This window comes from Oxyura jamaicensis, chromosome 3, assembly GCF_011077185.1.
Source record: "Oxyura jamaicensis isolate SHBP4307 breed ruddy duck chromosome 3, BPBGC_Ojam_1.0, whole genome shotgun sequence".
In the NCBI taxonomy this organism is placed as follows: domain Eukaryota; kingdom Metazoa; phylum Chordata; class Aves; order Anseriformes; family Anatidae; genus Oxyura; species Oxyura jamaicensis.
Window position 1 is genome coordinate 55,801,684 of NC_048895.1, and position 26,813 is coordinate 55,828,496.

Consider the following 26,813-nt stretch of genomic DNA (forward strand, 5'->3'; position numbering starts at 1 on the left):
GACAACTCTGGAGAGCTTGTCCATTACACCATTCCCACCTTCAGTGTTCTTACTCTTTAGTTCATAGTACCAAACAGTGATTTTGAGCAACATTAGCAACATTAGCACTGAAAAAAAAAAAAAAAATTCTCCTTCGCTTCTTCTACTCCATGTGAGTAAGTCTGAGGAGCTTCAAGATCAGCGTGTTGCACACCTTGCTTCCCTGTACCCCCACAGGACAGAGTGCTGGATAGGAGAAGCACAGTCATCCCATCCGTGTCCTTCACACTGTCTTCAGAGGAAGGTACTGAAAAAGAAATGTCCTGGAGCCCTATCTTGCCTTACATGCCTGTGAAGGCAGGCACAGCTCAAACCTCTATGCCTGTCAAGGGACATGCTCACACCACCTGTGCCTATCAAGGGACATGGCCCACAGGTCAGCCAGACAGATCACATCAGGAAACGCACAGGCATCATGTATCCTCCGCTAAACCTCTCAGTACTCCAAGACCAATGACTCCCCGCAGCAAGTAGGTGCGGTGTCCCCTGAATTACCGCTCCAGCTGCAATCACAAGGCAGCTGGGGATAATAAGGGCCGGGCCGTGCACATGCCAAGAGTGCTGACTCACCAGAGGAACTCCCTGGGCAGTCCCGGGAACTCCCCAGACAGTTTCTGTGAGAGGAGATAATGGACTGAAGGCTGCGGGAGTGCAGGAGCCCGCCCCGGCCCCACCAGAGACAGAGGGATCGATGAAGGTCCCCGGGCAGCCCCAGTCCGGCTTCGTGTCAGCCAGGTAAGTGAGGGTGTGACAGGGGCTGGGGTGGCAGAGAGCTCCCAGCAGCCCTGGAAGCAACACGGGGATCTCCTGCCCCACACACATGAAGGAGCTGGTGGCTCGGCAGGCACTACTGGTGTGTTCGGGTATGTTCACCACTGGACGGGGCAGTTCCTGCACACGGCTGAGTCGATAGAAACTCACCATGTGTGCACCGGAGTGGTGGCGTGGGAGCACAGGCCAGATGGATTGGAAGAATTCAGCAGCCAGCGGTTTGGCGAGTCTGATCTGAACCAGCTGAAAACGCTGGTACGAGCACGCTGACAACGGAGCCTCCTATCACCACCTGGCCACACTGTCACAACAGTGACAACATTTACACAAGAGCATCACCTCATGCGGATGATCCTTTAGCTAACATGTACACCAGTGTTTGTGTAACATGGACCAGAAGGATCTCTATGAAAATGAGAGCCTACCACCACGCAATATGTCCACAATGAAATCACATGAGATTTGAAACTCTGCCCCAAAGTGTTAGGGTGTTTGTCCAAGGAAGTGTATCTGACGCCACTGTCGGATATTGTGTAAGGTAGCTATAATTCTGGCCTGCAGAATACACGCTCCTTTCCCAAAATACCTACCAAATAACTGCATTCCAGTATCCTGCCCCACTCCTCACAACACAAAATTGCTGGTTACACAGATAATATTCATAAGCGTTGGTGGTTTGTGGGCACTACCCATTTATTTATAATCTGGCCATAATCCATTACAGCACCAGACACAGACGCTCCACTGGTAGGAACAGGCACTTCCCTTCAGGCCGTCCGTAAACATGCAACAAGAAACTTCACACCAGAGTCTCTGATCAGAGCTCCTGACCTGCTCCCTTGGCATGCCTGTCCTGAGACTAACAGCCAGACTAGGTCATGCTCATCGTCTTGCTTTTAATCAGCCAGGAATCCTGGCTCCAAGCCTGGTTACAAATTTCACAGTACACAGCCTGAGCAGGGACCCGAACCCCTCAGCCCTCCTGCCATGACAGCAGGGCCAAGTGCTTGATACAGAGCTGAGATGAGCCCTACCTGAGGACGACCATGTGGGACTCTTCCTCCTGTGTTCAGGAAAACATGGTGTGGGCTAGGCCTGTATCCACAAGGAGGTTTAGGTGAAGGATGTCTAGGCATGATGTTGCACAGGGTGCTTTGACACCTGTCTCCTGAAGTGGAATTACCAAGCCTGAGTTGTGCACAAAAAATTCAATTTCCAAAAAGCAGACCATAACGGGAAAGATATAATTAAGCAAAAAATACCCAGATATAACTGGTAAGGAAAGGAGTATGTCCAGAATCCCTCCTACAAGGTACATGCATGCAGCACTAAAGTGACTTCAGTTACTTGTGTGAGACTGGTATTCATAGCTTGAAGTACAAAAAAGTTAGGTGTATAAAGAGTCAGCCGTTATCTCTACGAACTGTTTAATGTAACATATGGTGGAAGGAAAAAGAAAAATTATTAGTATCAACTTTAATACAATGCTGAAAGTAAGTATAGTACTTGCAAAGGAGTGCACCTTCTACACCCATTTCAACCCCAAATGAGCTTAAATAATAATTCTTAATTCAAGAAGACATATATTAGTGACCATGTCAAAGACCAGGATGTTCCCCCTTCCTGCTAAACTGTGCCAATGTGAGAGTCCACAGATGTCTTTGGAGGCTTATACTGAGGTCCCGGTCCTTCACCTGCATTCCACGTGGAAAACCTATTTGCTAAAACGTTTTGCTAAACATTTGCTTAACTTCATCTGGAATAAGAAATAGAAATCAGAAATCAGGACTACTTCCTTCTGTCCCATCCTTCTCTACACAGCATGCAAACTGGACAGAAACATTCTTCTATTATAGCTCTCTATGAATGCTCAGACTACCATCTTGTTTTTAAAATACTCTGTCTAGGGGAAAAACTCTTGGTCAGAAAAACAATATGCTCTGCAGGTCTCACTGCAGAACTCGGATGTATCATACTTCTTCAGGTATTCTTAAGGTATGAAACCTCAAGCAACACACATACCAGAGTCTTCAAGTTCCACTTGACTCAATTTACCTTGTTCTTCCCACCCCACTGAAGGGAGGAGGCAGGGGTGAGCTCTGGCCACGTCCAAAGCTCTGTATTTGTCTGCTGTAAAAACTGGACCCTTTGACTTCTTTACTTCTATTTATAAACATAGTTAGGTATTACAACAGCCAGACTACTTAACCATGAAGACTGTCAAAATAGATAATGTATTGTGTCTCACTGAATTACAAACTGGCTGGATGCCTAGCCTTTTGACTTCAGAGGTCCACTCCATCATAGCTCAAGCAATGTCTTCTATCTACTTTAAAAGTTTTGACAACAGTTAACTGTAAAATGACTATATGGATCATCCAAATTGTATTTGTTAATCATTCTGTTCGTTCACTGCACCAGTTACTAGATCTGATGCCAACTTAGGAAGAGCAATACTTTACCAGAAAATGCAGCTATGACCTTCATTCTAACAAGACAACGCTCAGCAGTGGTCTGTTGTGGTATCCACACTGACATGTGCTCAGAGAAGTGAAGGTGTTAACTTACTCTGCAGGTTGTCTGAGAAATTGTTTTCCTCATGTATGTAGGGAGCCCATGTGCATCCACGTTGGGATCAAGATTAGTACTACATTTCAAAGAACAAAGTACTTAACTGTAGTAACAGCTACAGCGCACTAACTGTTTTTATGAGGCCCATGAAATTTTATTTACCTCAGTGAAGGCATTGCTTGTTCTGCTTCCATTAGTTAGAAAACTAATGGCATTTATGGGGGTTAATCTGGGTTAATAAACCTATAAAAAACCTGCAAGAAAATCTACAACAAATACAGCAAATCTAATATGGATAGGAAAACATCCCCATTTGAGAGGAGAACGCTGAAATAAAACAATAACCCAGAAAAATACATATTGACTCCAAGTTAAAGTATCACAGCTTGCTTTTATATAAAATTGTACTAGCTGATCTTTTGGAGGAAAATATAAATTAAATACTGCTTTGATTTATAAAATGCCTGACATCTGATTGTCTGATCACTAACCTGCACACACACACTGCATGAAGTGCAAGCACATTCTGTTGCCCCAGGAAGGGATTTCTTTTGAAGATGGAGCCTTTATCCAGCTATGGATGTTGACAAAACATATATTTAAAAGCAAAATATGATACAGTACAACAGTACCATAGGATTATCATTAATATAAAACCATAAGCTTCATGAATTTCATCTCTATATTTATGACATTTGTATGAATGCAAAGATAAGGTGAGCACATCAATACATAGTCAATTTGAAAAGCGAGGACAAAAAAATCAACGGCAGAAAGAAAATCCACATATTTTAACCTTGTGTTTACCTATTGTGTATGCTAGCAGGTAAACCATCGTAACATTATTTCCATACTGTGTCAAAGAAAAATTAATCGATTTGTATATCACAGCATTACTACGGCATTATAAATATATCTCCACAAGCATTCCTCTCACACTTTTTCCCCCAGTTTGTATTTCCCAGGTTTTCAGACTGAAGTTGGAGAGTGCATGAGAGAGACTCTTTCTTAGAGATTTTTCAAAAACTAAGGAAAACCCATAAAGCAAAGATGAACCGATTTTTGACTACACTTAATAAAATCTGGTTCAGTCCTCAGAAGCTATACAGTACGCTTCTACCTTCTTAATTCTTAATAGTAACCTTTCATAAAACTATAAAAGACATTTTCCTTACAGGTCAAAAAAATTTATTCAGATTAAAGGCAAGAGTAAGATTCAAAACTGAGAAGATCCTCATCAGTGACCATTTCATAACAAGGCAGGAATAGTACATCTGTTAACTTCAGTGTTTGTATAATAAGCAAAAAAAACAGCAAAGTAGGCAAATCCAAAGCCATTTACTGCTTAGTAATTCAAACCAGCACTTTAAAATCAGCTGGGAAAAAAAATACAGGAAAAGCTACTATAGCTGGACAAAACAAAAAAAAAGGTATTTTCTTTGTGCCAAGACATACTTAGGAAGCAGACTGCTATATTCTGCACAACTTCCCATTTCTTCAATGAAGACCCTGCCGAAGAGCACCTCAGAGAAATAAGGCACGAGGCACTGTTGCCACATAAGCAACATAGAACAGTCACACTGAATGTAACCTCCTAGTCAACTACAGACAGAAAAAAGGACTCTTGTATTTTGGAACTTAACCTGACTTGCAAGGGCTGAAACCAATAGAACGGCAAACTCTTCTCTCTAAAGAAATAAAAGCCTTTTTTTTTGCTATATTCCTTTTTTATTATTATTATTATTATTACACTAAGAATGGGGGAATAAACTGGTGCATTTATTTTATCTCTAATAGATAATTATCATGACTGGTGACAAGGTGAATTCAGATGGAAACTAGAATACATGAAAACTGCTCCAACCAAAAGTTTGAGCAGTTTTAACTAAATAAATGAACTTTAATAGTGTTGCACATGTAAAGAAAAACATATAACAACACATGGTGTATTTAAATCTGACATATTCAACAAATGAAATGTTTTCTGTCATATGTAAAACCAGACTTATTGTTTCTTTTCACCATGCCCTACAAGATTTTAGAACTCATAGATCTTAGCCTCCCACACCTCATTGTTATTTGCAGATGAGGAGAAGGAAAACCAGCTTTCCTACTTTTTAACTCCTAGTTGTTTTCTCGGTTAATTTTTCTTTATCCTGTTTGGATGAATTAGTTAATGAACTAAACTAATGAATAACAGAAAGAAATACTTTGTATCTGCAGAGAAGGCTGCTGTCAAAAAAATAATAACGAGGCAAAACCTCGTGCTTTTGCATTATTGCATTATCTGGTGCTTGCACATTATTTTCATTATCTCTGTGGTGTGGCTCCTCTTAACATCTTCAGTAACACATATGCTGGCTAGATATAACAAGACCTACTGGAAAAAAATGGATGTGGATCCCATGCCCATAAACAATTCCAAAAATATGCTGTATCAGGAGAGATGACAGATTATGAGCACACATGCTACATTATCACATGACCAGCAAATGGGATCATCAACAGCGAGATCCTTAACAGGAAACACGACTGAGCAGTTCTAAAATACAACAGAAGGAGATGGATGTGTAACTGTAGAAGAGTTTTAACATACTGAAGAGTGGAGGTTTTCAAGCCATTAGAAAGGACCCAGCTGGACAATGTCCTAGGAAACATGGGTCAGTGTTGAGCATGATCTGAACAAGGGGTTGGACTAGATGACCTCCTGGGTTCCCCTCCAGTCTGAACAATTCTGTAATTACATCAAGTCTGGGTGTTCACATGAGGGAAAGTCTTTAGTTATGGCAAGGACTGTGAAATTTCTTCCCTGTTAGCAAAACGCAGATATGTCTTGAATGATTGCATCTGATTATTATATTGAACAATTGTAAAGTATTTGCACAATTTACTGAAGGACTTTTTCTACAGTCATTATAGGTTTAAACTTCACATGAGGACATTGGTGCAGACAGTACAGCAAGAGTACTTGGTCTTGCTCAATTGTCTCCCTGCTGGTGCAGCACATTAAATACATTACTCAGTTTGGGGGAAAATAGCCAGGGGACTCTCACCAACTCAGGATTTGAGCTTAAACTCATGTAATGGATAATCACAAAGTAATATGTATAAGGTAGCATTTGATTGCCATTTTGTATGTTCATACAAAAACAGTAATAACAAAACTGGAGATCATTCTGTGACTACAATGGCAGCAAAGATAACCTAGGCTCAATTCACCCATCAGAATAAAGACAAGCTACTTTTGCACATTTCAGCATGTTTCTAGTACTGACACATAGAAAGAGTGAAGACAAGTAGCTGGTTATTTCATTGCAATTTGATGTCTAACAGGTCAGTAAGTTCTCTTGACAGTTCACACAGTTCACACCAGCACTCCCTTTTAAACTGCTGTTTGGCTTTTCACATGTACTCACAGGTTCATCTCTCACCTCTGTGGTGCCAGCCCAGGATCTGCTTTTATCTCTACAAAACCAAAAAACATTTAAAACAATGGTTTTGTCTTTTACACGTAATTTTACAGTCCACTATTTTCGAGTAATATGAAGAATTCTTACTCACATCCTGTGCCCAACCCTCGGTTCACATGAAGGTGATGCTACACATTCTTTGCTGAGGTCTTCATCGTGGTATGTGATCCTGGATCCTTCCAAGTCCTGGTGCCAGCAGCAAACTGACTCCAATTCAACTTTTGCCACGATTAAACATTTGTTGATTAAAAGTTTGTTACTTAAGTATATGTAAGAAATTTGTCACTTACTTATCTGGAAGACAACTTGCAGGTGAAATACAGCACTAACGTATTTTCTTGAAAAAGTTTATAAAAGTCTTCTAGCTAGCCTTTCCAACAGATAATGGTGTATTACTAAAGTGCTTAACAACTTGGGGAGATTTCTAAGGACTTGAGTTTCCATAGGTTTTTCATTGGCATCTCTGTGTGCAATGTAGACAAGATGCTAACGAACTAGGATGGAAATGTTTTCTTTTCATTTTGTGGAGACATTTGTCAATGAAAATGCAATAGACAAGAAAGGGATATGCATGAGAGCATGTAGTCACAGAGTTGTTTTCACTTGTGCCGGAAAAGGCTGAAATCAAAGCTTCAGTTTGTCTTGAGAGATTAGAGTCACCTTAGAGGTGTAGAATTCAAAAATTGGCTAGCCTCAAAAGAATTCTATCATTCTCACTGCTGCTAATTAAACTGATCAATAGAGAAAGGACCCGGAATCTCAATGCCTGTAACAGCACCATAATCACACCTACAGAGGTCTGAAGAGATATATTTAACCAGGAGAGAAAACAAGAACATGGCGACTGTGCTAGGAGGGACTGTTTTGCTACCTCTTCCCTTACAAAAAAAATATGACCTACATATCCTATACATATTCCATTTCACAAACAATATTCACCCTCATTTTGTTACTTTTCCTCCTCTGTTCAGCCCTGTAGTACACTCTGGGTGGGATCTCACAAATATGTGGTCCTCCTTGGGCTTTCTGCTCCACTGATGCCAATAGGTGCCAAAGATTAACTGAAGCAAAGTTTTTGAAAAATCCCACTTTACCTAATCATATGTTGTATGAAATGAATATGCAAAGCCTGTATGAAGGACTTTCACACAAGTCTCTCTGAAGGTCCATAACCAAGTCTTATATGCCCTGTCAGGTGAACTTCAGTTCAATTTTTTTTTCTTATTTTTTTCCTGGACATTCAGAACATTTGATAAAACATATGGATGCTGGCTCCATATGTTATAAATTAAGATAAGGAATATTTTCTAGTGCAGTTATACAATATCACATTACTGGTTTATTTGAAGAAACTGTGAAACAAATTTACAGCTGGTAAATGCTACAGCAAAGTACTCATCCTTTTAACATTTATAGATTGGACTTCAAAAGAAATTGAAAATGAAACCTACTAGACTTCACAACACAAGGCATAAAGCACAGAAAATCATGTTTGGTTATACTTTATGACATTACCAATGAAGCAACAGTAGCTAATATTGTCACATTATATAGATAAAGTGAAGCACAGTTTGTGAATTATCCTGTGAAGACACGTTAGGGCACAGGACATTCTGGAATAAGAAGACAATCAGAACTGAGGACTGAACTAGGCTCCCTGAATAATCCTTTTGCTCTTGATAGAAAACAGTTGGCAGAAATTCTTCAAGATTTGAATACCTGCCTCCTTTATAGACAGCTTTGAAAGGTCACACTTAAATATAGTTATACACACTTCTAAATAAACACCACTTGCTTTTCCTTCCTGTTGATAAAGCTACGTCCACATGCTAAGTCTATCATGGAGAAAAGTAATTTTCATGTGGCAACTGTGTAGAGTTAAATACTCTGGAAACAACTGGAAAAGTTGCAGTGTAAATTTCAGATTGTTCTCCATGCTTCAGTTTGTCTGTTTACCAGCTTAAACACGTGTTTCTAACTGGCATCTGCCTCATGTGAGACAGAGCCTTCATCCATCCTCAGTCTAATTTCCTATTGTCTTAAGCATTTGAACTTACCTACGTCTCCATATGAAACGAAGATAAGCTACTAGCAAGATCAAATGATACTGATGTGCATTCACTTTACTAAGACGTAAATGGCAACACGGTGCAAGTCAGAGGCCTTAAAACAGGAGGAAGAACGCACAGAAGTTCAAGCACTAACAAAGCTAAATTCTGAACTCATTTGGAAGAGAGAGGAACAACAATAAAACTAGCATAATTTTCAAAGTGAAATTGTCAGAAGCAAATTTGGACTATGATTAATCAAGAATATAAACACCTAAAATTCTTTTGCTGCCATGATTGTTTACTACTAATTAAGCTGATAATTTTTTCACACTCCATTTGCAGCAACATCTTCTGTTTGAAGTGTTGTAAAGATGTTGTGTTTGTCCAATACAGAAACAAACACTTGTAAATTTCCCTTTTTGATGGTTCTACACTTTGATCATGTCAAAGTGAAATTTATGACTTTTATGGCTTCAGAAAACCTGGCTTTTAGATATTTAATCAATTTCCTGGTCTTAAGCACAGTGAGAAATGGTCATATGAAGTGTCTGATGACCAGCTTTGGCTCTTTACATTGTTGCTCTGTGTCACAATTGAGGCAAGATAAAAATAAAGCTGTGGAAAAGTCAGGTTAAGTACGAATATTAATATTGCTTCCCTTTGCTGCTGTGGTTCTTTGTAAGATACTTTGACATACTTGGTGAATGGAAAAGGTCTGAAGCATGCTTTGTTCACAGATCTGCAGAAAGAGGAAAGGAGGGATGTTTATAATGGAAATGATTACTCTAAGCTTAAAGCTCAAATCAGATAAATTATTTAGGATACAGATTTTCAAATGATAAAAATCTGAAAGCTGCTGTCATACGATTACACATTTAAATGACAGCTACTCCCACAACTAAGTGCATCTGGAAGCTATCTCCTATGCTTAACTGAAGTCCTGCGGAAGCAGATACATGACCTTATCTGAGTGTCAGGTGCAAGGCAGTCTTCCAGTGCTGGGGTCCAGGGCAGTTTGAGCCATGCACTACGGCAGAGTAAAGGAACTGACACCAAACCTTGCTCTGTGATTCCTGAAGTTTGTTACCGGGGTACTTTTGCTCCTTTTTATGTTCTTCTGTTACACAATTTTGCATCTTCAGACTTTCTTTGTAGATCCATTTTTCTTAATTAAGGCAAAGACCTTTTAAATCCACATAGCTGAAGGAGATACTAGGAGATTACTCAGAAAAGATAAATTTCATGCTCTGGGAATGCAAAAAATGTATTCACAAAAAATGCTTGGACAACATTCTTGTAAGAAGAAAAGTAAGCCATAAACCCTTATTGTCTCCACAGAAAAATGATAATGAGATAATTGAAAATCATACACGTAAATCTAAAAAAAAAATATAAAATCACTAAGAGTTTGTGAATTAACTTGACACATGCTCCACTTCAGCATGCCATCACGATACTTCCTGTGGTACCCCATGTCCTTCTTTCTTTTTATATACAAATGTAAGAACATACATATGCATTCTGTCTTGCATCTCAAAACCTTTGGGCTAAGGATGGCATTGCTTTTTTCCTGGAACAGGGTGACCTGCTCAGCAGCTATGAGAGCTGGATCCTTGATTCTGGAATTCCTCATGGGCTGCAGCAACGCAGCTGCATTTATGAGCAGGCAGAGGAGCATGCCCAGCCTGACCCCGCTCCCCTGGATGAACGCAGACGCTCAGGAACCAAGTGGCAGACTGTGTGTGGGCAGTGCTTGGCTGTGAGGCCACTCTGATCTGCCCATGCCTGCTCCCCATCTCCCCCCAGTGAAAGACAGTGAGGCCCTTGGGCCACTGCTCCAGCAGCACTGCTATGGAGCAGCAGTAGCCATGAAGCAGGATCCCTACACAAGTCCCTACAGATGACAGTCGTACATAGCCCTAAGTGTTTACATAACCTCTAATAAATACGCACAGAATCAGGATCGGATAGACAGCCAGAACAATATGTTCCTCTCTAAAGAGCACAGACATCAAGTTCAGCCCAGCTTTCGAGAAGAAACCTTCAGATATAGAGGCCCAGTTCAGCAAAACAGGGTCTTTATTCATGAGGACTGGGGGACTGAAGATATACCGACAGTATGTTTTTTGCAGTCTCCTCCACTGTAACTCCATGGTCCTTTGCAAATTTTTAAACAAATAATGAATAACAACATTTGAGAGAAAAATGTCCAGCACAAGCGAAGCAACAATCCACGGTCATGAAATGCATTCCTCATTTCTCCCTCCATTCAACTCTGCAGCTACATGAAGACAGCAACACAGTAAACAAGCCTCCTCCTCCTCAACACACTTCAAGTCATTCTTCCCACACACAGCTGCCACTATCATGCATATTTCAAAGCCTCCATCTGGGCTTGACAACTGTACCTTCCTCTCTCGCAGCCAAAAGAAATACACGTCCTACTCAAACATGCATGGACGATATCACGCTGTTTATTTCAGAAGAGAAGCTGCCACTGGTGTTCCACAAGTAGGTCATGTGGGTGGAAGCCCCCATGCTAACCTACATGCTAACCGTGGAGGTGAGAGCTGCCATACATTCATTTTTCCCCCTTTCCAGCTACAAGTTGTCTCCAGGCAGAATGTGGGGATTCGTGGTAGTTGTTCAGCCTGCTGAATGCCTGATTCTTCTGGATCAACATCTACTGCTCACGCAGGGATTGACTTCACAGTGTGTACGCAGCAGGTTCAACATCTCCCAGAATTTCCTGATTTATACCGCATGCGCTACACAGTGCAGGTACACCTCCTTCTGCCCAGAAATAAGCAATAAACCCCATGGCTGCTGCCGACTTGGAGGATGCCCTCAATTTGGCATATACAGGGGCCAGATCTCTGGTCTGGGGCCTCCTCCCTTTCTCCTCAAGGTCAACTCTCCGTGCTCCAGCTATCCTTGATGCTCTGCTGCAATAACCACCCACTCTGCACTCCCAGTAGCAGCCTACGTTTTGCCATTTAAATAGCTATTTCTCTTCCTTTCTCCCTCATCAACAGTCTGGCCGCAGCACACCCTTCCTCTGTCATCACATCCACCTTCCTAGACCCACCAGGCCAACCAGCACCATGCCCCTCCCCATCTCTTTTCCTGCAGCAAGTGTCTGCTGCCGCTCTGGGAAGGGCTGAGCCTAGAGTAGGACATGGGGCTGGTCTTGAAGAGCAGATGAAGCTGGGGCAAAACGCGAGTCAGAACTGAGCCCGGCTGCTCCCAAGGGGCAGCAGCTGCCTGTAAGAAGAGTGCAGCCCTGCACTCACTCCTAATGGCAGCCACCATGCCCCTACAAATAGCCACACGCTTCCCACCTCTTCGTGAGCAGCAGTGGCAGCACCTGAGTCAGTGGGTGCGACGGGGAGGGCTGGGGGTGAGGTTTCATTACCCGGACAGTGCTGCTGGAATAGCCAGTCCCAACCCCAGCCCCACCTCATCCTGCAGAAAAGCCCAAAGCCCGAAGGGAGTGATCACCTCCTGGACCACCTGAGATTAGCGGTGTTCTAAAAGATAGGTTATACAACAAAGATAACACCACGAGGATTTTAATGACTATATATCCAGCTGATCTGATTGCTTCTCTGCAGAGGGACGTTGTGAAACTTAGTTAGCTAATACTCCCTAAGTGCTTTGAGGTCTTGTAATAAAGTAAATTGGCACTACAAAGCAATTTTACTCTTAGCAAGATACTGGCTAGCAGGATTTATTAATTTGGCCCTAAATAGCAATCAGAAGATGTCCATCTACGTGTGCATTGCTTCTTTCTTGGATGATGGAGAACTAAAGAGATTATATGGAAATAAGAATATACCAAGTAAACAGACAAGGTTAGCTATTTGGAATAGGCATTCTTCACGTTTATAGTATTTACCTATGCTTTTTTGGAGGAAGATCACCAAGGAGGAAAACTGCAAACAAAAACCAGCAGAAAGACACCTTCCACCCAGAGCACTGACTCATTATAGGTGCTATGGAAGAGATGTGGCCTTAATCTTCTGCCACTCTGCAGCCACCGCCTGCCTTCCTATTCTAACAGCATTTCCAACACACTGAGATATGGCTTTAATTTCTATAACCTGATCATTCAGGTTTTAAAATTTTTCTCTGATGTTTCTCATAGTGCTTTGGAGGTCACCCAGGCATTTTATGCAGACTGCCGGTACGCTTAATCATTTCAGTGGCTTCCTGCAGTAAATCAGGAGACATTATATTAATAAAAGATGGGGCTGTTCCAGGTCTGATTCATAATGCTGAATGCCCATCTACCTGGCTTAAAAGAGTCCTTTAGAAAGGTCAGTTTACTCTAAGGAATTCTGAATGGCAAAGACGTGTCTTCTCTGACACAAGACTCTTGCAGAATATATACGCTCCAGGCCAGCAGCCTGAGGGGTGCAGAAGACATCGGAATGATTCAGAACCAGGGCTCAAAGATGTGTGGGCCACAACCCAGCCAAAGCCTCCCCTGAAAATGCACCGAGATACAGGCACACCAAATAAGCACCTTGTTCAACAGTTTTACCCCGATTGCCACGCTTCTTTGTCTGGCAAACTCCATTTAGACACATTCATAGAGCACACGACCCAAAATAGCTAAAATATCAGGTCTAGGGGGGAAAGCTGGCCAATCTCAAGTATCTCAAGTATCTCAATGAAACCAATCAAGTGTTTTGTTTTTACTTGGTCAGTCCAACTGTACTGGAACCATGAGTTTGAAATACTTTTGCTAAATATTTTTTTTTTTCATGAGAAATCATGAGATTGACTTCTTCTTCCCATAGAAATTCCCAATTGCTAAATTGTGATTACAATCACAGCAGAAGAGGCTTAAAAAAAACAAACAAACAAATAAATATATATATAAATCAATATTTCAGGGCCTTATCTTGCAAGGTATTGAAATCTCTCATATTTCTAGCTTACAAGCAGCATGGTGAGTGTCACCTCCCATCCAAACCAAGCAGAAGGATTGTGGCTAATACAGAGAGAATACCTTCCTGTTCGCTGCCAGAAGTAATGCCAGAAGTAATACCTCTTACAAGACCCACAGACTTTTTGTGACATTTTTTCACTAGGCCATCGCGAGCATTGTTTCCAATGGCAGGGCACACAGATTGATCCTTGTGGTAGGACAAAAGACTCCCTGCAATAAGCTGCATCGAGACAAATCTGCTCCCGTCATAGCGATGCTCTCAGCCTGCAGCCAACCCTGTGCTGGTCACAGGGAAGAAAGAGGCTAACCAGGGGGGCTACAGACCCTGTGTGGTCTGAGCTGAGCACTCCTTGTTCCAGCCGTCACTTGACTATTTGGCTGACATATCTTGCAAGGCATTCTTAAATCTAAACCACCTGGCCCAGTCAGAATTTTATTTGCATTGGCATACATTTCAGAGACCTGTTTTTACACTTACAAGACACTATGGTAGGATCCCTAAGGACTTTACTGGGCACTGCAACCCAATCCTTCCCTGCCTGAGTAACCACTCTGGTGATAAATGTAAAGCACAGGTGGTCTGTGAGCAGCAGGCAGCGTTTCAGTCAGTTCGCTCATTTTCCAGGGAAATTTCAAGCCCCGGAAAATTGCTACGTTACATGATAAAAGGTGTACACTCAGACACACAGGTGCAGAGGGAAACCAGTGCCATGAACTGGAGTCAGACCATGGGCCTCAGGGAACTGTGCCTCTGTGGTGTCAGCACCCAGAGCAGCAAGTGTCCATATGTGAGGGTCACTGCATGACCCCCTGTGAGCACCCTGTTATGCCTGAGTGACCCCGGCCACTCGCTGCAGGTACCCCCACTGTATTTCTGGACATATTCCCCACCAGCAGGCCTTCACCCTGATCAGCAAGAAACAGGAGCAGGAGCAGGCTGTTGGTGTGCATGCCAAGTGCTGCTGAGTGTTTCTGTCTGCGCTGATCTCTGTGGCAGGCCCTGCCATGTACATATGTATCATACAGGTGTGCTTCTGTGTGCCTACTGGGCACGTGTTTGGCCTTGCTCCTGGCTGGACCTGGGGGCACGGAGCTGTGGCAGGCTCGTCTCTCTCAGTCTTCTGGGTCGGCAGCCCTTAACGAGAAGGAATATTCTTCCCTATAGGTTTGAACAGAAAGTTACCGCTGTGAAATGCAGATTTCCCTCTTCCCCCATTCCCACATTCTAAATTGCAACATACATGTCTGCATGCACTCCCAATCCGCCCACACAAACAAAGAATAAGTACTTATATACATTCACATGAAAAAAAAAAAGCAAGCTTCCTCTATTAACAACAGTAATGGCTGATAAGCTAAGCAATGTTTCAAAATATTTTTGTTCATCTCACTGCATGCAGCAGATTTCAAACCTCACAATTACTATTACAGGATGTGTTTACTTGCTAGGAAATACAAAATACAATTAAAAGAATTTCAGCATCATTTAAAATATACAAATTGCAAAAAAAGAAAAGACGTAAAATGTCTGAATAAACAGTGACTGATGATTCTCTACATCATTTTGATTTTTCCACTGGAACATCGATTTTTATCAAGGACCTGTTTCTGAATTGGAAGATTATCACAAAAACTTGCATGGCAGACTACCAAAAAATGACAAGATTTTAACACCATAACAAACATTAGGCTCTTGATCCATTATGCTTAACACTTCTGGGTGTTTTTTCCTGAAACAAGGATGCTTAAAAACTTGCTCAGAAACAGAGAGCAAAGCTAAGATTCTTATGCAACAACATGATTCCAAGTGTGGTTTCTTTAAGGCTATCACTAGGCTGAAATCAAGCTGTTCTGGTGAAAGGTGGCTGATTCTTCGTTGTTATGGGTCTGACTGGGTGCTTTAAGAAGACACAAGAACTAAGTAGATGAGGTGTTTGGGATGGACAGGATGAGGGTACGATGTAAGGCAGTGAATGAACAGGGATAAAAGACAGGATGCATGAATGGGGTGAAATGTATAATGAGCACTACGGGGACAAGAACAGAAGCACTAGAGGGGAAAACAGGCTTCTGGAAGGGGACTGGGTATGCAGCTGGAACTAGGAAACTGAGCCAAAGATCATGGACACGGTGCTGGTAAGAAGAGATGAGAAGGAATGAGGAAAGGAGTGCTGCACAGGCAGGTTCCCACAAGGAAGAAAGGGAAAATGTGAAACTGGGGAGCGTGGCTGGGTGATAAGGGACACAAATGGAACAGGGCAAAGTGGGAGCACTTCTGTTCATGAAGCCCGCAGTCGATGACTTGAATCATCCCTTGCACATCCTCAAAGACATTCATGCTTTGCTTTTATGTCGTTGGTTGATTTTAAAATTGAGAAGTTCAGATCCCACTGGCTCAAATCGCCAAAGTAAAAAGAGGTCCTTCTGACATTTTCTAAAATACATCTGCATAAAATACATGTCATAATTTTAACTCAACCTCATACTTCACGGGGAACAAAACAGCTTTTAATTAACTTGGCAATACCATTTTTGTAGCTCCTGCCTCAAACCATGAGAAAAAGAAAACAAAACCTAGCTTGAAATGCCACATGATTTAATAGCATAGGATATTATCTCCGGTAATTTAGAGGTGTTTAGCTTCTGAAATTATGCTGGCATTGAGTCAAGGAGATTTGAATACTAATCTTCTATAATCACGTTAGAATTAGAAACAATCATTAGCTTCTTAATAAATACAGGAATATCCCTTTCTAGCCCTGCTAGGTCATGAGACAGCTGACCTGAAAGCTGCCTGCTCTCCCTTCTTAGCTCCAGTTCTTTGACACTCGAAAACTGAACAGTGTCTGGCTATCTCAAACCACTCAAGCCATTCTACCTACAGTTCATTAACTGGTCACCTAAGCAGACTTCGGTGGTTAACAGGCCGATTTACTCTTATGTGTGCACAGCATATGGAGAGATTAGAGCACAGAGTAGCTTTTACAAACACAGCTTAATATTTTCTTATTGTGTGCGGCGTAAGTAAATAACAATTATGTCAAACGTACACACCAATGCATACCCGTCACCAAATACCCCAAATCCCTTTCAGCCTCCTGCCTGTCCAGTTCACCAGCACAGTGCTTGCACCGGTCCCATGTGGTAGAGGTTTCCTCCGTGACTCACACCTCCTTAGCACTCGCTTCCTGGGACATATAGGAAGGCAGCTAATTGTGTCTAGTGCTCATGCAAATTCTCAGTTCTTGGAACACTGCTAGAACAAGTAAAGTAAGGTCAAGAAAGTTTTCACAGCGTGGAATTTCAATTTGTTTGGGAGCCTAAGTGAACAGCAAACGGGGACCTCTGCATCTGTCAGTGCATATGGCTTCCAACTAGGAGCAAAGTTTCGCAGGCACCCTGTGCTGCACAGCAGAGGGCTAAGCCAGACACGTCCTGCAGGGACGTGATTCTGTGCTGCCAGCGGGGGCTGTGGGGGTGGTGGTGATGGGGGGTGTCGGAGGAAGAAATGGGGAGAGGACGAGGAAGTCCGAGGGAGCCCCAACACACGCTGGTTTGGGTGAGAAATACGGGCCGCTTCCTATCTCCACACCTTGTTTTCCCTCATTTCGTCCTCATGGCTGGCACACTCCTAAACACCAGCTTGTCACAGCACTAGGCTCATCAGATGGTGCGCTCTCTCACCTGCTCACCCCAGCGCAAAGTGCTGTCATCTCTTCCTGTTCTCTCCCACTTTTTCTACTTGCAGCCTTCACAGAGCTGAGCCTGCACCAGCATTTGGGCATGATAACTTGTGTCTTCTCTAGGGAACAGAGCCCTGCTGCAGTGTCTCAGGATCACACAGAGATGCTAGCCTGAATATTAGCTGTATGAAATGCTTCTATAACTTCAGCCACGAGCTTGTTAAGCACTTCACAGAGAAAACATTTCTTCAGCATTCATGCGTTTTACCAATTTATACAGCAGCATTGAAAGTGCTTCTTTTTCTTCCTCTTGCATCTGAAACAAGTACATTTAGGAACATATGCCACCTGTGCTCTGCATGCGGAACTCCCACTCCTACTGAATTCTAATAATACTAACAGTAATAATAATAAATAACATTTTGTTACTTATGTGCTGCCAGGGCCAGAAGGCTTCAAGATACCTGATAAAATATATACAAATGGAGGAAAGGAAAAAAAATAGTAAATTCACCCTCAGGTACACAGAGGTTTAAAAATATATATAGATACAGACAGCACTGCTCAAAAACAAAAATAAGCCAGAGTAAAACTGAAATTCCTTGCAAAGCCCTTAAACAACCAACTCAAACAGTCTGAAGTGTCTAGCAGCATTTGTGCAGGTAAACTTCAGCTCTCATAAATTGTTTCACTTACACTAATTCATTGCAAAAACGTACCACTCCTTGTGCCTTGCTAGCAAGGAATTAGCAAGGGATTTGACATTCTGCTCTCCTGCACATTCTGTTCTACTTTATCTTTATCAGGACACCGAATATTCAGCTAGTAAAAATCCAGCGCTACTAGTTTTGTTTTAAGCTCTACTGTGAGCAGTCCTGAAACACCCTGAAATGACCAACCATGGCAAAAATACCTGAGCTATGTCAGCTGCACATAGATTTCAGTGGAAATTATGACATAATTGCACCCTTTGACAAGTATTTGTTTAGAAAACCCTACTGTAAACAGGATGCTTGCAAGGACAGTGGCAAGACAAGATGTTCAGGCACTGCTGCATGAGGCATTCCAGTGTTTCTTTCTGACTTGAGAGGGAAAACAGGGACTTGCCTAAACTGCCAGAAGGAGCTTTCGGACAAATGACAATCAGGTTCTGATTTCCTCCCAGCACTTCATATGAGCTTAACCTGTTTCCAGCCAATAGAATCTCTAAATTTTGCAGTATATTGCAAAACAAACAAACAAAAAACCAACAAACAATGCCAACTATATGTCAACAGCGTGCAAAATACCCTGAGATAACTGGTAAATTGCTGATGAAAATCCTCAAACCGCTTAATCCCAGTTCAAACTGGGAAAGGGACTTGTTTATAAGTCTTACCACAGTGTGTTTAGTTATTTTGTTTTACTTCCGTTCATTCCTCTTTGAAATAGCTAGGAGTTTCACTTCAGCTTCCCACTGTTTGATTTGTTTGCTTTTTTCCCTTCAGGCTGCTGCTAACTTTTCCATCCGCTAAAGCTAAACACACCTTTTTCAGTTGTAGCAAATGTCGCTACGCTGAGTTGAAAAAATCTTGCATCTTATATAGCAAAAACATAACAAAGGATGTAAGGCTTTGAAGACTAGTAACAAATTCAGAGCTTTTGAAAATATGGGATGGGTAAAATGTAGTTGTTCAAATAAATGCAGGTGAATAAGGCAAAACTTGAAAAAGTTTTCATTAGAAGCAAGGAAGCTTTCCATATTCACCCCATTCACAGAGTGAACAAGAAGTTTGTACTTCACTTAGGTCTTATAAACCAAGGCATTGCCTGTTTTCTTTCCACTGTATAAATCACATATATACGTAGACATCCAAGGTGTGAAACTGAGCCTCAGACTCAGACAATTGAAATAATAATAATAATAATAATAACAATAATAATAATAATAGAGAGGAATTAGGTGTTTTACACATATATATTGCAAGCAATAACATCCCTCTGGTTTCTTATACAGGCACATGTCCAGTATCATGTGAAGTTATTACATGCCAATATTTCTTTCACTCTTAATTCTGCTGAAAAAATATAAACATGTCACTGGTGTTGGTCATTTAGTTGCATTACCAATTACAACTCCAAATGACAAGGAATTCTCCACCAGTCCTGAGCTCCTCCCAACATCGGATTCTGGATTAAATTAACATCATTAGAAAAGTGTTTTCTAGATGCCTACCACACTAGGATAGGTAGGCACTGACAACTCCACCTATTAAATATGGAAAGCTGCAGCACAGAAATGACTGCATATAATGAAAGCAACCTGAAATATTTTGATTTCATTGCTTTGTTCACACACTTGTCAATCTCTTGCAATAAATCTACATTATATCATATTTCACACACTGCAGAATTGCCTATTTTTTCAACTTGATTTTATTCTATTTCATTGTCATTTTACTTTGTTCAAGTCTGCAAACAACTTTATTTTGTTAGGGGAATGTAATGGCACATCTGAATTTTCCATCATACCAGTAATAAAATATTTTTATTGTGTGTTTCCCTATTTTCAGATGCTGCGATCCATTTTTTTTTTTTTTTTTTTTTTTTTTTTTTTTTTTTGCATGGACTTCTACCATGCAATTTTGAGTACATCCTCAGGCTGATCTAACTGCAAAGAGCCAAATGGAATTTGATTTTATTTAAAATAGTTCTAATTTAAAAGACTAAGTCTGCAATTTTCTATATTATTTAAAATATTATTCAATAGGCTATATAGATCTTCAGTACAACTTAAGAAGGTCAATCTCTCAAATGTATCTCTTGTATAAGCTTATATGGCCTCATCAGTATAACAGAAATATCAAAAACACATACAGCGATTAAATATTTTATTATTGCTTTATATTCACAAAGAATCACTACAGCCCAGAACCCCAGCTTTAACTTCAAGCACAGGAATTCCTTGAGATACATGGGATCTGTTGTCATTATTTAAATTTATTGTATAAAATACTTAATAACTTTGTCATATGGAGACATAGAAGAATATCTGGGTTATTCTTACTACTAAAATAAAATTATGAAGAAAATCCTTCAACTGCAATGCAATGCAAATAGGATTTTTTTTTCAAAGGCAACAGAAAATCTACTAAACCAACTGCTTGAAGTTGTCATCTTCTGAAACTGCTTTGGCAAACTTGTTTGGACTTTTCACTGTTTTATAGCATAGCACTGTTACCTATCACTTACATGCTCCAAGTTATAAAATAATATTACTGTCGTTAGTTAAATCTATCACCATAGTAAGTGATCCCAATTTGTCCTCTCTTCTGTTCTCCTCCCTTTCCTTGCCAACCCTTCTGCCAACACAAATATTTCATGACAGCCATAACTTTCCTAAGAATTCCCAAATTAAATGTTGAACATACTTAAGTCCAATTGTAAAACAAAGACATGCTAATGTAACTTAAAACAGAATTCTTCATACAGCACTCGAATTTCACTGAATTTGTGCTACCAAAAGCAAATGGCAAACACGGTCTCTCAATAACAAACGGTGATACCATTATGTTTTTATTACTACACCGACAGCACTACACACAACTGTTTCTCTGACATGTTTACAGCCAGAGAGGGAGCAAGAAAGCTCTGAAAGACATACTTATTAAAAGGCTCCCTTACCTATATTGTTGCCTATTCTCTCAAATACATTAAGCACCATTAAGAAACCTCACCTTCTTATTCCGAAAGAAGAAAGCCCTTAGTTTCTTTCTTCGTAAATTGATAAACACTGGTGATTGCACTCTGTGCTATAGTAAGACCACTGGGACACTGGGATACATGCTGATGAATTACCTCTGGGAGTAATACAAGATAATATCTTACACTTCTGTAGTCTTTTCACGCAGAAGCCATAAAGCACTGAACAAAGATGGGTGAATATCAGGGTAACTTTACAGATGACAAAAGAGAGGAGCAGAAGGTGAAATTCATTTCAGTAAAGGAAATCCTGGAAAAGAGTCATGTAATTATATTCCATGGAGTGTGGAATACATTTTCACTCGTGTCCTCTACGTTGCAGCAAGTTTAGCCCATACAGTTAGCAATGAAACTCACTCAACTCCAGGTAGCGAGCCAACCGCGCAGTCTGGAACACAAACTGCCTTTTCATCTCCAGACCTCTGCTAGAGACTGCAGCAGCTCAAAAAGGGCACTAAAGAAACTAAGGGTTTACAGCAGTAAATCAAGAGGATCTCGCTTATAATCTTTAACAGATGTGGTGAATACATGCAGGATAATACCACACAGAGGAGAAGGCAAGAATTTATATCTATATTTATGACAACAGTATGAAATTTGTGAAATATTTGATTATATGGATAACGAATTACAAAGAAAACCAACATTACTTTCTACACTCTGCTTTACCTCAAATACCACTACCTGGTGGCCAGCTCATCAGCCCTAACTCGCCTAAATTTATAGATTCCATTTCATAAAAGGTTTCAGAGCATCTACAGTGGGGACTTTCAAGTGTAGTGCCAGAGAAGCACAAGCCCAGAGCAAAATCTGTATTTTGTTAATACTGAATTAATATTAGTGATAAGAGTCTATGCACTGTAATAGAGTACTACTAACACTAAGGCATTGTGATTTCGTAAGGTAAACAATACATCTTCTAATATTAAATTATCTAATTTTACAGCAGGCAATGACTATATAGCCTGTTTGCAATCAAGCTGACTTTTTGACATTTACTTAAGGAAAAGCCTCAATTTATTCCTCACTTCTGACTTCTTCTGGCCACTGGCATTTACTGGCCATTCCATTTCCAATCAGCATGACTCAGTTCAGAGCGGGCACAAATCTTCCATAATGCTAGCCTTGCTTTGTTAAGCAGATATCTTTTTTGTAATAACTGTAGTTTACACAATTTAATAACTAATAAACAAAATATGTAAAGGATAAATGACAGATCTACAAATTCTAGTTCCTAGTGCTATTGTTGGTAACATGCCCCTCTGAATTTTTCCAAAGGCAAGAAATGAGCTGAGTTTTGATGACTTATTTAAACTTAATGAAACTAAATCTAAGGATATTTTCTACACAACAAATACATCATATATTAGCAAAATATAAACTGGAAGCAAAACTTTTAATTGTTTTGTTTGTTTGTTTGTTTGTTTTTTTGTGGAACTCAATTCGCTAGCAACGTATAAAAGTGGATACACAGACATCTTGCTATTTCTTTTACGGGAGTAATAAAAATATATGGCCAGACAGATTTATATACAAGCAAAATGAATTCCTCCCAAGCCTTGGCTGCCCTGAATCGAGGTATGAATACTCGTGTTAACATTCTGTTATTCAAAACAGGGACATTAATCATAATCATAAAACATAACACTTGAGACTGCTTCCAAAAAGCCAGTCTTGGTTTTTGTCTCTGTAACTACCCTGATCAGCCTGTCAGAGTGCCCCTACGATCAAAAAGTCCAAACAGGATTTTGTTATTGCAAGCATATGTGCGTGCAATCGTGTATCTTGGTTTATTCACGCCTGTTTGAAGAATAAAATTTCCACAGAAACTGCACAATAAATGTTACGAGCTATTTAGATGAGGCACCCCTTATTAAAGAGATACCTACTTAGGTTAACTTTTCTGCTAATTACCACACAAATCTAAACACAAAAAGTAGAGGTGGTCTTCCTTTGGCACCTGCAGGCTCCACTTCATTCCAGAGTACAAACTGTGTTTACTTTTGTCTCCTCTCGCGACAATAATAAGAGAACCAAGAGAAATAAAACTTAATCTCCTCAACAGTAAGGATCCTGCCATTTTAGAAAAGTTGTCACGTAGGATCCCTCAACAAATGTGTGTTTATAAAGGCAGGTGCACGATTACAGTGTGTGCAGAATGACCCAGTTATCTTTAATTTAGCTACTTCGAGCGCTTACAGAGATGAACAAACAGCGGCAAAGCAGGGAAGGTTTCTGGAAGTTTTATGCAGCTGACAAACTTGTTGCAAAGAATCCTTTTGTACTGGCAACATTTTCACCCTAACATAACTTTCACTATGAGGCTCAACAAAGAACTTAAGGATAATGGTGCAGGGAACGGTGGAGAATTCCACTCCTGAAACACCACGTGGTGAATCTGAGGCTAACGAAGGCAGCTATACAGGAGATTTTAGGCAGATCTCTTGGAGTTTACCACCTAAATCCAGTTCTTTGCCATTCTCACAGGAACTAACTTTGGAGCTTGGTTTGTATTGTGAGGAGAAATGAAAGCAACATGTTCTGGTTTTGAAGTAGCCTGAATGTTAAATTCAATAATTTGATCTGCTGGGCCCACTAACTGGTCTTGGCGGCAATTATTAACCCCTTTGCACCTCCCTTCCTTGCTCTATAAATGACACGGGAACTAAGCAGAAGTCCGTACCACTTTTGGAATAAGCGGGGCAAGCACCTACAACCTTCACATATACGGGAGAAAGCCCCAAGTGGAGAAACGATCATCAGTAACAGTGAGGACCAGTGTACTGACAAAACATATTTTCAGTGCATTCTCCATTCCAGTACATTGCTTCAAAAACCAGAAAAAAATGGAAATAGAAACACGTCTATGGAAATAGGGATGTTTAGGGAATGTTGCCACCATATTAGCAACTGCAAAGAAACAGTCAGTAATTGGAATGACAGCAGTTAGAAGTCATCAATAGTGCTCATCTTCCTTCATAACCCAAGGACAGGTGAGATTGCGCAGCAATACTGGCACCCAAAACAATATTACTTAGGTGTAAACATCCAAAATATTATGGATGGACAGGTAACATTACAGCTTTAGCTTTGCATGAAACAGTTTCCTCTTAATGCTTGACTTCTACAAATAGCGTAAGTGCTGTTCAGATCAATAAATACATTTACAATATTTTACTCTGACTAGTGTTTCAGTGTCCAAACAACTAGATTTTCATAATTTGATTCAAAATTGTATTACATGCAGGATAATTTAAAGTCATTTCACACAGTACCTCTGCAAAGCCAACTACCTGAATCTCTGAGACATTTACTGATGCTGAGAATGTTCCATTATAAATGGGCAGGTGAAAAAAATCCAAATGATTTTTCAGATTCAGTTCATAAACTCACTTTTCTCCAAAAGTAGTAGCTGTTTTTGGAAACAGATTTTCTACGTGCTTCTATGATGTCAAAGACGAAATCTCTGCTTGTGGAGGTACAATCTGTAGCAGGAACACGTCTGCCAAGACTCTGGCATGGCTGCTGTTTTGTCTAGACAGCCTCTGAAAATGACTGACAGAGGAACACTGCACATGGCTGAGGAAACTGAAACTTATGGAAGAGTTTTTCAAGACTAAGCCAACAAACAGGATTTTGGAAGCGTGCCTAACATCCTCCAACCTCTTCTCCTGGTATCCTCCTCAAGACTCTAACAGTATTTTGTTTCTTCAAGTCTCCCAGTTGTCCCAGGAGAAGCGAAGGTATATTTGCTTAGATAACACACAACCAGGGCCTTTTGGTCATAAGTAAATATTGTCAACAAGTGGGGAGGTCTATTTGCTGGCAAGTCATTGAGAAAGGGATTCAAGCAGTTGTGTCTGTTATTTGGAGGAGTGAAGACTGTAAGGAACTATTAACCTTTTCTCACCTATACAACTTGGTAACTATGAGAAACACATGACAAGTATCAGCTAAATGACAGAAATGGCTAGTTGATCACTGTTCTAGACATTTCAAAATGCACTATATATCTACCTTGACCTTTAGGGCCACGTCAGAAGTAGCCTGAGCCATGTGTGTGTTTTGACAGAAAAGTCCACGTGAACTTGCTGCGGACAGCAGACTGTAATTTTGCAGAAGTAATGAATATAATGTACTGTCAAATGTTATTTTCAGTGTATGACAGCCTCAGTTCACTTAATCCTCAAGCAACTGTCGGGGCTAGAAGAGGAAAGAAAAAGGAGGAGACTCGAAACCACATCACTGGCTTTTAGCTTTAGTTGGTTTACATCCAATTCAATCCCCACTGAAGTCGACAGTTCCCCCAGCTTACTGGGATTTGATGCTAACTTCTATCAATTAATATCATTGCCTGTACTGTTCAGTAGCCTGAAAGAATAAAAAAGGTGAATTTAAACATGAATTTGTATCCTGGGAGAAAACCGGGCCTTAAGACACCACTTCAAAGTATCTGTAAAGCACTAGTTGGGGTTGTGGATCCCCAAAGATCCAGCCAATTTTTCACACCCAACACAAAAATTGTCCTGGCTACATGAAAAACAAGGCAGTTGCTTTTTCTCTCTAAATAAAATATGGACCGCGATGAGCCTTTGCTTAACCCTGATAAGGAAACTTCCACGCTCCACCTACGAGGTTAGCAGTGCATAACTTTGGTCTCCACAAACCCAGCCTACGGACTGGATGTGAGGTGCTGAGGCTGCTCACTCAGCAGCAGCAGTACTCGCGACTCTGGAAGGAAGCTGTCAGAAGCACTGGCAGCACGGGGAAGCACTGAAATACTGGCATTTTGAGACACTTCTGTAGCTGCAGGGACCGCAAAATGCCTGTAGACTGGAAGAAAAGGAACCGAAGCGGTTTGGTGCAGGCACTGAGGGGAAGCAGCTCCCCATTTCCGAAGGCTGAGCGCTTTCCCCTCCCCTGCCGGCCGTGCTCCCGCCCCTCCCCTCCCACCGCACGGCTCTGAGCGAGGCCGCGCCGCCGGGAGAGCCGGGGCCAAACGCGGCCCCGCTGCCGCAGCGGGCGGGTGGCGCTCCGGCGGCCGTCCCCGGCCTGGCTCCGAGGCGGAGAGAAGCAGGAACGAGGCGGCCTTTGTGCCGCGGGCTCCAGCGGGGAGCCGGCCAGCCGAGCCGCCCGGCGCTTCTGCCTGCACCTGCCGGGGGCCGAGCGCCCCGGGGCCCGGCGCGGGCCCCCCTGCGCCGTCCCCGCCTTGAGGTCGCCGCCGTTAAACGGGCAGGGACACACGCACACGCACACACAGGCACAGGCACACAGGCACTTACCAGGTCTATGAAGGTCAGGAATTTCCAGCTGCCCCCGTAGGTCTGGTGCGCGGGCATGTCGATGGCCTTGTAGTTGCAGAGGATGGAGCAGTAGGACAGCAGGATGGCGGCGCGCAGCACCTGGCACGGCACCAGCGCCATGTTGCGAGCGGCGCAAGGGGAGGCGGCCCCGGTGGCGGCGGCGGCGGCGGGCGGCGTGTGGCGGTGCCGGCCCAGCCCGGGCTGCGCTTCCGCCCGTGCCCGGCCCT

The 26,813-nt window shown here is 41.7% G+C and overlaps 1 protein-coding gene across 2 annotated transcripts in view; it reads right to left on the minus strand.

Annotated features, from left to right (window-relative positions):
• AIG1 (androgen induced 1) overlaps nucleotides 1-26,813 on the minus strand; it is a 123,231-nt gene that overhangs the window by 95,900 nt on the left and 518 nt on the right. Inside the window, exon 2 of one of the 2 annotated variants that reach the window (XM_035322934.1) lies at nucleotides 26,566-26,738. In XM_035322934.1, the coding sequence (XP_035178825.1) occupies nucleotides 26,566-26,706 (141 nt within the window). In that variant the 5' untranslated portion in view covers nucleotides 26,707-26,738. Of the gene's footprint in view, nucleotides 1-26,565; nucleotides 26,808-26,813 lie in introns of those variants that run through there. The other variant, XM_035322932.1, reaches the window with a different exon arrangement.